A 14,055-nucleotide genomic window follows, 5' to 3' on the forward strand; every position below is an offset into this window, starting at 1 on the left:
TATTTTATATGTTTATAAATTAATTATGTAGCGTAAAATTTAATCTACACCTATATAAGAATTAATTTTAAAATTATTTACGTTTTTAAGTCATGTGTAAGCGTTGACAAACATTTTTCAGTGCAAATCCTGTGAATTTTTAAGTTGACCGGCAATACATACATTTTAAATTCATCCAAAAAAATTTGAATCACCTTAGGTTTTGTTAATTATGTTACCTCAAACATTGCTCTTTCTGGTCATAAACACAATTCAAGATAAATAATGTGCAGAAGCAACCTGCAACCTAATAACTTTCAAAAGCCCATTAAATATATTACCATGAATTATATTATATCGTACAATAATGATATTGCAATTATATTACATGGTAAAAAAACAAATACAAAAGACGCATGTAATATGTTTTAATTAGATTAATTAAATCGACGCATTTAACCGCAGAAGTTCACGTCACTTCTGTACAAACTAAATAATTGTTTGAATAATAATTGCCTGCAGTATAAAAACAATGTACGACTCGGCAAACCGTTTTTAGTCAAATTCGTAGATTACATTTTTGTGCGACTCGTATAATATATAGAAATAGGTCAGTTTGTGGGCGCCAGATGGTATTATTTAAAATAACGAAGAGTAGCGTATTATTAGTGAGACGTTATGATAAATGATACGACTAGGTGTTAAATAACATCTCGCAATAATCGATTTGTAACAAAATATTACTGCAGACGCCAGACACTATCGTTACTGCGACGCATTAAACTGATGCATCATTAATAAGAGTGGGTTCATTTTGATAGGTACCTACCTAGTTATACCTGCGGCGTTAAATAGTTACAGGCATACAGTCGAAAAATGAATAGTGACTTTAAATAATTATCGTAACGAACAGTGGATAGATGATGTGACGTTTTTATTTTGAGTAAAACGAATTCTCCACTTGGTTTAAAACGCGAATAGGTATGTATTTATAGTATATTATTGCGAAAGCACAAATCGTCTCAAATAGGAGGGTTGTCATTTATCGAAACCTTTTTTTTGTTCATTTTAAAATATATATTTCACAATCTGTACCTAAGTTAAAATGTTGACAATAAGCAAAAGTGGTGTATTTAAACAGGTGGTTATTTAGACTTGCGTGAAGAATACATCTAAAAATAAAACTTCATGGCATATGTGTGTATTTCAATCAATTAGGAGATCGCTGCCCCATTTTCCATTTAGTCGTCTTCCAGGGTCATCTGGGGTCACATAGAATGGTAAGAGCAGATAGTTCGGAGATGAGAGAGGATTGCTATGGTTGTGGATGTTGGACAGAAGTCGTTTGTAGAAGTTTTTATAGCTACATTTTGTACAGTTTAAATTGAGAGGTCTTTGTGTAGAGTGTGGTTTGAGACATAAAAGGGTGCTTTAGTAATTTGACGGAGACATTTGGATTTTATTAATGTTCGAGGGTTTGGCTGAGCCCCAGAGTTGTATTTCATGGGTCCATATTGGCTTTAAAAAAGTTTATAAAGATGAGTTTTATTTTTCAAGTTAATATATGTTTAGATGTAACAATAGAGGTCGTAATTGTCAAGAGCTGTGGTTATTGAAAGCAAGGCTTTTTTTGTGTATGAGGGTTGCCCATGTTAATCCACGGTATAGATGTATGCATAAAAAATTTATGTTTTGAACAGTAGAAAGAGGAAAAATATCCAATATGATGGTAAGACAGTATTTTTACCTGAGGGTGAATGTGAATAGATTAGTTTATCGAAACTAAAAATTATATCATACATTATTGTTTGCAAACCAATATCAAAATCAGTTTGAACAGATGTGAGTATGAGACTTACCTTTGAAGTTGAAATAATAGTTAATATTAAAATACGTTAATATGTAATTACTTTTGAAAATATTCTAAGAGTTTTACAATTAAAATTTCAGATAGTCTATGGTGAAGGAACTTTCACCAACTCTGTTTGATCACTTCTGAATGCTCCCCGTCTTAGAACCTATTTATGTAGTCCAGTCAAAGAGATCAATTATGTACATTCTTCCCTCTTATTATGACAATGTCCAATTCGATATACTTCTCGGAATAGGCAATTCTCCTACGCAGCAGATGTCACCACAATTTGGGCTCGCATTCTATTTCCATATAATCGAATACAATTTTTTACATGAAATTGAGCTGCAACAACTTATTATTCATCATATTGATGACATTTTATATGAAATAATTATATTCAGTTGTGACCATCTTATTAAGTATATACATATGCAGTTAAACCTCCTTATAACGGATTCCCTAAAAGACGAAAATCTCCTTACAACGGAAAATAACAACGATTCTATGTAACCTATATCTCTTATATTTTAGACTCCTTATAGTGGTAAAATTCCTTTATAACGATAAAAAATCGATTGATACTCAGTCATTCCGTTATAAGGAGATTTTACTGTTTATCTTTAGTGTTTGATTTTTATGCTTAGTGAAATATACAGGATATAATAAATATATATAATATAATATAAATATATGTAATATGTGTACCTGACATTATTATTATCTAATTCTTAAGTAAATCCGTAGTACCTATAGGTACATATTTCTTACCAGATTAAAATTACTGATTTTATGAAATTTAAATAATAAATAATCGTCCTATGATATAAAGACGATATGTATAGATATATTATAGTGTTTAAGTATAGCACAAAACATGATACATTCTTCGTGATTTTGTTGTTAAAATATGCAATAATATAATTTTACATATTTTACTTAAAATATGCAAAAATTTACAGTATAAAAATAGACCATTTGTAGCATTATAATAATATTATGAGGTGATTTGTGGACATAACTAAACGAATTTGTTTAAGGACGCTGCTACCCTCGTATATTTGTGTTTTTTTTTTTACGTTACAGCATTTTTGACTTGTTAAAGCACTTACACAACTATACCTCACAAATATCGGTAATTGCCATTTTTAAATCTAGCTAAAAACGTAATATAAAATTTTTATAAAACCACCATTATTATGTCTGCAAAATATATGAAAATAACTATCACGTACCTATACTTGATGAGGTTTTGAATTTTTATTAAGACTTTGCAGCGAAAAAAATATTTAAAAATGCATAAATTAGTCGACTATTGCAATTTTCATTATTGTTCTGGTTAAATTATTCAATAAAATATAGAACCGTATTCTTTGTATATATCTGTATATAAAATAATAATACGTTAAAATTTTTAGTTCTTTTTTTTTCAAGGTAATTCAAATAAAGTTTAAAAAGAGAGAGACCGTTTTGCTATTTCTCTGCGGACTTTTAATCCCAGGCCTTTGTGAACCGCATAACATTCATATAGCGTACGAATCGCGCACGAATTCCTATTCGAAAACGGGACAGAAATAATTATACGGTTGTATAAAATATTATTATTGTTAGAGCAACGCGGCCAGCCATTTATCGTCAGTCGAAGACAATAACAGTATTATGCGTGTTTTAAAAAATAAAATGAAATCTCCGGTGTTTATTGTACACTATAATATTATATATAACTGCAGTCAGACAGTACGACCGTACATAGTTGTACAATATGGATGTTATGATCCTAGTTCTAAACTTGTTTTTAAATTTTTTAACAGGATGTCAGCGCACTATTAATATTATTATTTTTTCTCTCTGATCCACATGCATAATTTATAGAAAAAACGTACATTCACAAAAAAAAAATGGTTTTTCCATCTAATTTGAATGATCCTTACGCTCTAAGACTATCCTTACACTCTAAGAGTAAAATCATATATTACAAAAAGTGTAGAGAATAGTGTTAAGGGGGGGGGGGGGAGGGGTTGCGAAACATGTAGTTTAAATTTAAAAAAAATATTTTTCATTTTCAAAATTTAATAATAAAGAAACCAATAATTCTAACACTTAAAAATATTTTTATTTATAATTTTTTAGTTGTTGATTTTCTTTAAATGGATTATTTAAAAAAAAATAAAAAACGATTTAGCGTGAACGCATTTTATCAAGGTAACTTGTGGGTCAGAGAAAACAAAATATTTCTATGTATGCAAATCGTAACATTTTTCGTTTTCAATATATTTTAATACCGCAATATTAAATAATCGATATTATCTCATCGCAATACACAGTATTTAATTTTAAAATTAATTTTAACGTCGATAGTGTGATAATAAATACAATTTGAAATTTAACAGTTATTTAAAAAAGTTCTCAAATATGCAATACCATATTTTCCATTATAATTGTGGGTAACCCAGGTGGGCCATCTACCCAGGTTGCGCCATTTTGGTTACAAATCTGATTAACCGAAACACCGTGACGAGCCGACTCAGAATATTAATAAATGACCACTGCTGTCAGCTCCAGTGATTTTCTAAAGTTTTCGTCGAATATTAATGAAGACGATGTTGACGACGATGACGTTTAAACCGTATACAATATACATAATTTACCCACGTGCTATATTGCTGCATGCGCACATTTTGGTTACCTACGGTTCATAGGCGCAATTTGGGCTGAATTTATGGGGGTGCTAGATTTATGTGGACCAAAGAAACCCGTGTGGGGCTTCGCCCCCCACACCCCCCTCATAACACCATTCATGCATTCATAATAATACCTGATTAATCAATAATTATTAATATTTGAAAAATAAATATATAATACAGGTAAATACGTTTTTTATTTTCATTAAATATTATACTAAAGATATACGCCTTTGAGACATAGCAAAATTATTTATTATTTTATCTTTATCAATTTTATTGCTTAGATCTCTCTCAATATTAATAACTGACAAATCTGTAAATTTTGACTGTTCCATGCTTGTCCTAAGCCAATTCTTTATTCGGCGCATAGATGAAAAAGACCTTTCACAAGTAGCTGAGCTTATAGGAATAGCTAATCCTACTTGAATAAGTTTAAACAAGTTTGGAAAAACATCTTCAGTCACCTCTTTCTTTATTCCAAGTATATCAAAATCCAAATTTCTATTATGTAAACAATTTTTTGTCAGCAACATTTCTGCTTTCAATGATGTTAAATCAATATCCACAACATCCTGAAATTATATTATCCTCACATGATTATTTTATTTACAAAATTAACCTACATTACATTAATCACAACAATATATTATATACATGGTTGTTAGGTACCTATTTATAATTATTATGAATTCAATTAATGAGTTATTATTATTTAGTTTATATATAATTTACTAGTTACGAACCTTGTAATGATTGATGAAATATGAACCTTTTTCAAAATCCATTTTCATAAACTGGTCTAATGAGTTAGCTAAAACTAAACTTTCATCCGAAAAACGGTATTTTAAATTTACAATAACAGCATCAATTATTTGAAAATAAATGATTTTCCAATGCTCTTCAACAGTTCTACATTCTGTCTCACTTTGTGTTCCAGTTAATGTCTCGAGATTATAACTCTGCAAGTGACGTGGCTCTTGGCGTTTGCGTTTAGATTTTGCTCCTAGGTAGATAAAAGTAAAACCATTAGTACTTAGGTATTAAAAATAAATATTAAATATACATTATTTCTTGACACATTTTTAAATTATTAATTCTTACTAGAGTTTGATAATTCCAATGTTATTTGGTTTAACTGTGCAAATTCCTTAATCTGTTCCCAGAGCTTAAAAAAACCATCTTCATTCCTCTGATTTTCAAAAGTAGAAATCACACTTTGTATTACACTACTCGATTTGCCCAAGGTGGCAGATTTAGATTGAAGTTGATTGCTTAAAACATTTATAATGCTTAACACTTCATTCAATATGTGAAGAATTATTATAAATTCTAATTTATTAATAGAACTTAAAATACCTACAATTTACAAATCAAAAAATTGAACATTAATATTATTATTTTATTTAGTTTTATAAATGAACCTATATAATATGTAAATAACTATTTTAAATGAAAGTCCTATAATAATACCTAATGCACGTGCTACATCTTTATCAATTTGTTCCTCAATTTCATCGTTAAGAATATTAAGAATGCTGGAATAATTTTTCAACATTGCAACACAATTTTTATATCTGCACACCCATCTTGTGTCACATATTCTTAATAAATTTCCTTTATTTAATCCTAGATTGCTTTGCATTTCACATAACTTTTTATTTTTTGATGGTTGTGAAAAATGTACATATATTGCTTCAAGCACATTAAAAACATGTTTTGCACTCTGAAAAATATAATAACACATATGAAATGAATATCTACAAATCTATAAATTTGATCTGTTTTTATATTACCTTTATTGTCTTACATGTATCTACAACTACTAAATTAAGGCGGTGTGCCATACAGTGAGTGTATACAGCGTATGGATAGTGTTCTTTAATTCTTGATTGAACACCGCGTAAGTGTCCGGACATAACACTAGCACCATCATATGATTGTGCAATTATTTTGATTTTGGACATAGTCAGTTTTTGTTTTTCAAAACATTCAAACAGTGCAGTAACGATATTGTTGGAAGTTTGTCCTTTTGAAACATCAACAAAGCATAAGAATCTTTCATATACATCCAAGTCAATGGTATATCTTACACAAATTGACAATTGCTCTTCTCTATAACATCTACAATAATACAATTGTATAAACGTTTATAAATTAGAATGCATTAAAAAATAGGAGTTTTATAAAAAAAAATGCATAAAACAAACCTAGCTTCGTCACACATTAAAGCAAAAAAACCAATCTTATCAATTTCTTTGACAATAGTTTCTCTTATATCTTCTGCACACAATTTAATTAATTGATCTTGAATAGACCAGCTCGTATAATTTGTTGCTTCATCAAATTTGTTTTTGAAATCTGGCTGATAATTTGATAAAAGTCCACATAATTCCTTAAAATTGCCTGAAAATTGTTATGTATATAGAAATACTCTTGAAAAAATTAACTTAATTAAATATGAATGCAGTATAAAATAAGTTTAATAAGTAACCTTGATTTAGAGAATCTGCATCTTCTCTGTGGCCTCGGTAAGCAATACCTTGTTTTCCCAAAAATAATATTATGTCAATAAGCGTACCAATGTAGGCACGGTTTTTGGCCACTTGTTCCTTATAGCCGCTACACTGCTTCACCATAACAGAACCAGATTTCTTACAAGCTAAGTAGCCATTCATCTTAGATAGACAAACTAAATGTCGCTTTGTTTTGGTATGTTTTTTCAGTTTTTCATTAAGCTAAATAAAAAAAAATTAAATGCATGTCTTATGAAATATAAAGTTTTAATAAATACCTATCCTTTAAAGTTTGATATATTTTCTTAGTAATATTGTCAAAAATAGTTAAAAATATACACTTACTTTTTGCCAGTTCGAAAATCCTTTATTTGTCCAAACTTCGTCAATAAGTTCATCAGCAAACATTCTACATACATAGCAAAATGCTGCATTGCTTTTTATACTATACTCCAACCAAGTATATTGTTTATACCATTCGCTACTAAACGATCTGTTTTGCGAACCAAATCTAGTTTGTTTATACACCTACATGATAATATGATTATTATACTACAATATACACAAATATAAGTACCTAAATTAAATAGGTAGGTATTAAAATTACCTTACCAGCAACTATAAATACCTAATAAATATAATATCAATAACTGAAAATTACCTAATATTTTTATTAAATGAGGTATATTTATTATTAGTACCTATTCTAGGTTTTACCTAGTGTTAAGTTAACTTACATTTAAAACAGGACGGTAAGGTCCAGTTGCAAGATTTCCTAAATCAGAATGTTGGAGTTCATTTTTGTTGTGTTGAAATGGAAATGTTTCGACAAGATTAGCATCAGTTTGATTCACTATAACATTTTTTTCTATAATTTCAATATCAGGGTCATCAACGACCTCAGAATTCAACTAAATAAATTTAAAAATATAAAAAGAATCAAAATCAAAATTAACATTATGATGATTATAAAGATGGTTTTTCTTCATTTAATAAATATCAAAACTTACTTCTTGGTGTTTATCATTATCATTTTTTGACTTTTTTTCAAAATTGAAAATACTAAAAATCTTTTTAGTATTTTCCATAATAAAATTTAAAAACAATAACAACTTGAGTAGGTAATTAAAATAAAATTAAATATAATTTAAATAAAATAAAATATAGGAAGTTAATGAGGATAAACAATAAAACACGTTACACGTACGTCGCACACTCGCACAGACTTAACGATTCGAAAAATACGAGTATAATATGATTATGGTCTGATGGTGCGGCCTGTGTGTTTTCACAGAAAAAATACAATCAGAATGGTCACATCGAATCGACAATAATTGATTATGAGCGTTCTATTTTTAGACGGTTATTTCTATTTACCAGATTAGCGAAAGACATTGATAAGCTGTTACTGGCTACGACCACACTACGACCTACGGATACGGGCTAGTATAGAGATATCTATCTTTATTATCTATGTGTGTATCAGGATCATATTTGATATTTTATTTTATACAATATATTATACCTAGGTATTATTACTATAATTATATAATATATACTACCTATATAGGTAAGTAGGTAACATAATTTATATTATTATTTATTATTATTATTATTATTATATAAGTCAAATCTTAGACATTAATTTATCCTGTTGTCTATGACATAATACGTGTATAACCAATAACAATTAAATGATGCTGTTGAAAATAATTTGGGGGTGCTAATATGAATTTTGGGGGTGCTAAGCACCCCCAAGCACCCCCCAAATTGCGCCTATGCTACGGTTACAGTGTTCGTTGCGGTTACCTACCTAGGTATTTAGCTATTGACTCTTGTGATGGACTCACGTAATATAATGCACAAAATATATCGTTTCAAATTCGGAGAGGGAGCTTTAATTAATCGTAGATGTAGCGATAGGACTTACAAAACTAATTTTATCATTCCTATTGGACTAGGATCATTATATTCTATAAACAGGTGTTTTTTTGTAAAAAATTATAATTTATTTATAACCAGGCACTTAGGTGCATTATTAGCAGGTGGGTGAATTATTTTATACTGATGATTATGACTTATAACCCTCGTCTTTAGAAATTGGTTTTGAGTTACGACCTTGTAAAATGCGTATATGAAAGAAAATCTAGCTAATAATACGATATTATACAAATGTGTTACACAATAATTAACAAATGTAGGTATAGTTTTTTTTTTTAAATTAATTATTTCTGATTATAACTTACAAATTATAATATAGTTAATAATAATAATAAATATATATTGATAATCGTGTATATCGATGCATTTTTTAGTTCATGCAAGTATAAGTGTGAGTAAGTAACTGTTATGGTTAAACAATATATTTTGTTGAACAATAACTTACAAGAAACACCAAAACTTTCAAAACGACATAACTTTATAGAAATTAACTACATAATATAGTACGTATTTTTTACAACTATGTTTAGTATATTTTACTGTTTACCTATTCGATTGTATCATTTTCACTTAAAACCAATATCGTAAATCTTGTATTATTTTATATTTCAAAACAAAATATTTACCAAGATAACCAACAGTAAACAAACCACACAGTACGCACACAATAGAGTTTTACAAATTAGACAAAATTATAAGTTATAACTATGCATATGTATAGTAGGTATACAGTATAGTAATTTATTATACTGTACAATGTACAATGTACAGTGTACATAATAAGTAATAACTATACTATAGGTAGTACATCGTATTTTGTATCACTTATATAAACTATAATAAAGGACAAAGGTACATCAAATAAAATTAATTTTCTTAAAACGGTTCACAAAATAAATAAGCATTCATAAATACTTTTGAAAAATATCGATAAAAAACAAAATAGTTCTGAAAATACTAGTTGGTGAAAATAATATTAACAATAGTAGTCTATAAATTGTAAAGTTTATTTTATAAAATTTGCCAAAAAGAATCAGAACGAAAATTTCTTTTTTATAATTTGACCTATTTCGTGTTCCTATATTTGATATTTAAATATTGTTGAACTATAAAAATAAAAATTTTATATTAAATTATTAATTGACTAACACCAGTGGTGGTTATGGAAGCGGAATAGATACCACACTTTTACATATTATGTAATTGTGGCGGATATCCAAAACATTATACATATATATACGACCGCTATTATAAAATCATTCATGGATTTATAGATGATATTGATTGCATAAAAATTTAATTTTTTTCTCTACTTACCTATTGCAGCTCTAAAATAATTGTTGTAGCTACTTGGATTTTCATTAGTTCCTGTTTTTTTCCATATATTTAGATACTAGTAATATGATGCTATTATTGGATAAACTTAGGTTAGTCAACATTTTTTCATCTAAAAGAATACCTAGATACTTATTTTATTTAGTAGTAAAAAAAAACATAGAACTATGCTTAATAATTTAAATTTCTAATTTTATTAATAAATTACACTTTTTGTTTTTACTCGAACTCGAACATCGGTTTCTTATTATTTGTCGTTGTCGTTAGAATAACGCTCTAGAAAATATCCCTGATGTCGTAAGACTAGCCGGATGATTGGTAGATAAAATATGAACTCGTACAATAACATATTTTATTATGATGGAAGTGCAGGACAGCGGTGTACCCGATTTGCCTATCCAAAATGCCGTGTGATCGTAATTTTTTTTTTGTTGACACCCATTAAGTAAACACTATTCTAATAATTTCATCATCACACGTACTATGACACACCATGAAAATAATAAAAATTGACACAATGATGGGACATAAAAATAAAAAAGTTGTGTCAAAATCGTGCGCCGAGAGAATATATATGTACTTAAGTCATCGGTTGTCACATTTTATTCGATAATTGTAAGAAAACTCTTTAGTCACCTCCCGTGTCAAAAAGAGATTTATCTGTCACGCAGATATTAAAGTATGCACTATGGCACCAAAATGATTAATTGGGCGCAAAATAAATATTCTACTCCCAGTGCATAACAATAATAATTGGTCGATCGTAATTTCTCGAATGTAAAAATGGCAATCGAAATCAGCTGAATAATTAATATATTAATGCGTATTGTTATCACAATGTTAAAAATCCATATATATTTTACAGTTTACTGTATAATAATATACTATAGTAAGTTATATTTGACTAATCAGTTGTGTTCGATTTGTATTTCCACAGCCACAGAGATTTGAAACCGGAAAACTTGTTGCTAGACGAAAAGACCAACATAAAAATCGCTGACTTCGGTATGGCGTCCTTGCAACCCAACGGCAGCATGCTCGAGACCAGTTGTGGTTCTCCGCACTACGCGTGCCCTGAAGTCATCCGAGTAAGTTATTTTTCCGACGTACATAATATACAAACCCTAAAAGCGTGATGATTATTTTACACTACACAGCAACAATGGTGACTATAGTTCCAATGAATTTCGGCGCTACGTTATGCGTTCCAGATATATAAGAAATAAAACTTGAGACTTTTTAATGAACCATCAATACATAATTAATGTGACGATTTTCTCTCTTTGTTTCGAGGGAAGTCTCGTTGGAATATTTGAAGTGTGCGATGGGCGGATCGTCTGAGGGGCCCTTTGAGATCCCTCTTCTCTTTGAATTCGGGTCTTGTTTTTTATTTTTTAATGTATTTTAATTGCATCTTTATATATAACAATATAACAGTGAAATGAGTATTAAAAAAAAAATCCATACAATTATTGCGATCACCGCCTTTTTAATAAGTCTCAGATACTGGAGTGTTTTTCCTTTGATGATAATAATTATAATAACACAATTATTGGAATATCATACTAAAGAATTTACTGTGGTAAAATTCCTTATGAGTGACGATACATATATTTAAACCACAATACTTGAATTTATTCAGCTGTCTGGTCCCCTAAGTACTTATACTTTACGTGCAATATTATGTACTTAAAACCTTGTGGTTTTTGTTTTTTATAAAAAAAATCGACATCGATACCATTCACTTTCAGAGGAAAAGCATCAATGCTACCATTACACATCTTAGTGAACCTACGCATTTAAGTATTTGACTAAAAGTATATGAATACTTTAAATTGAAACGGTTTGCGTTAGGGCGAGTGTGCAAACATATTGTAATGTTTTTGGGCAATTTTTTAATAACAATATTATTTTATCCAATGCATTTCCCCTGAGTTTTAATAGTCTCGTTACTGTCTATGAATTTTACTGGTATGATTAAAAATTGTTTGTGTTTTTTTATTATTAAAAATCTCAAATCAAGTTTAAAAAACGTATTATTTAATCATTTTAATTATTATAGGTATTAATTGTTTTACATTTTATATTTGAAATAGTTGTAATACAACATATATATTTTTATCGAATTTATCTTATTTGGGTAAAAAGAAAATTCACCATTCACGCAAACACATTATAAAATCATTTTTTAAATACTTTTGATATCAAGTATTTACATTTTTATTTTTATCTTAAACACTTATTAGTTTTTACATTGATATTGAATGTTTTAATTTTAAATACATTTCATTTTGGTGGCTCATTGTTTATTTTATTTTTTCAATCATTATTTCGTGTATTTAAAGTTTCAATCGAACAATAGTACAATAAATAATCGAGTTGGTTTATAATGGTTTATTGATTTTATTAATTATAATGTAAATATGGAAATATTTAATTTACCATTGATCATATTGATCTATTGGTTGTATTCTTGGTAAAGAACATTGAGTGTTACAAAAATAATGATTATTCAAAAATCAATATAATATAATATATAAATTAATGTATTTTTTTTTAAATATATCGATTTTTTGTAAAAAAATTTTGAATAATATTCAATAATTGATGATTCTTTTGAATACTTATAATAATATTATCAAAATATTTCGTTACAACTACTCTAACAAACTTAAACGTCGGTTTGTACCTACTAACATGATTTCCAGGGCGAGAAATACGACGGGCGGAAAGCGGACGTTTGGTCGTGTGGTGTAATACTGTACGCACTGCTTGTCGGCGCGCTGCCATTCGACGACGACAACTTACGCCAACTGTTGGAAAAGGTGAAAAAGGGCGTTTTTCACATACCACATTTCGTGCCGCCGGATTGTCAAAACTTGCTCCGTGGCATGATCGAAGTCAACCCGGAAAAACGATTAACCGTAAGTGTTCCGAAACTATAAAATATTCAGCGTGGAGTAATCGTACTCGACGTATCTAATTAGGCAGTGTGGTGTAATTTGGAGTAATTTTTTTGTGGGGGGAGAGGGTGAAATAAAATAAATGTAATGACATATTGTTTGTACAATTAATATAGTGAGGAGAAATATTGACATAATTCTACCCCTCGAATGATAATTCACCAATAATACATCTATACATATATTTAGCAGTCCTTGAAGTTTTGTAAAACGTTGAAATTAGTGAAAATAATATAATATAAAGTTACAATTCATATTTTATATTGTAATGACTAATGAGCAAAACTTGAAGTGTACCTTTTATAGTATAAATATTTAAATACAAATCAGTAATTACATAAAACGCACACAGACAATAATATTCAAGGTGTAGCATAACGCTTTAAAATAATTAGTACTAACTACAAACAACTGACATGTACAGCAAGAACTTATATTTATCGTGTCTATAAAGTATGAAAACACAACCTTCATAATATTTAGAATGCCAAGTGTACAAGTGTAAATAAATACCAAGATATTTCTCAAATTTCTTACCAAAAGAAGTTATTGCGTATTTAAACTTATTATCATATATCCCACTCCCTCTAATTGTGTCTATTATCTACTCTACTGTCTCTACATCATACAAATTGATTGATTACCTATATTATGTTTTTGATTACCCACATACGTAATTGCTACCTACAGCGAAGATCCTTCCAAATTACGTTTATATATTCTTATAATATTGTTTTATTAAATGGTTTAAATAAATCGCCAATGTATACTATTCAAATTAAATTTAT

General features: G+C 28.6%; 2 protein-coding genes across 4 annotated transcripts in view; one reads left to right on the top strand and one right to left on the bottom strand.

Annotated features, from left to right (window-relative positions):
- LOC132934327 (serine/threonine-protein kinase BRSK2) overlaps nt 1-14,055 on the top strand; it is a 118,846-nt gene that overhangs the window by 50,962 nt on the left and 53,829 nt on the right. For all 3 annotated transcript variants that reach the window (XM_061000621.1, XM_061000623.1, XM_061000622.1), the window contains exons 5-6: nt 11,242-11,392; nt 13,013-13,228. In XM_061000621.1, the coding sequence (XP_060856604.1) occupies nt 11,242-11,392; nt 13,013-13,228 (367 nt within the window). The remainder of the gene's footprint in view (nt 1-11,241; nt 11,393-13,012; nt 13,229-14,055) is intronic.
- LOC132934992 (zinc finger MYM-type protein 1-like) lies at nt 4,991-8,727 on the bottom strand. Its single transcript, XM_061001426.1, has 8 exons — nt 8,039-8,727; nt 7,766-7,939; nt 7,374-7,556; nt 7,007-7,250; nt 6,723-6,918; nt 6,309-6,636; nt 5,986-6,238; nt 4,991-5,786 (listed from the first exon to the last, which is right to left on the bottom strand). The coding sequence occupies exons 1-8, from the start codon at nt 8,114-8,116 to the stop codon at nt 5,737-5,739; spliced, it is 1,506 nt and encodes a 501-aa protein (XP_060857409.1). The 5' UTR covers nt 8,117-8,727; the 3' UTR covers nt 4,991-5,736.

The sequence above is a fragment of the Metopolophium dirhodum genome, chromosome 1, assembly GCF_019925205.1.
Source record: "Metopolophium dirhodum isolate CAU chromosome 1, ASM1992520v1, whole genome shotgun sequence".
Classification (NCBI taxonomy): Eukaryota; Metazoa; Arthropoda; class Insecta; order Hemiptera; family Aphididae; genus Metopolophium; species Metopolophium dirhodum.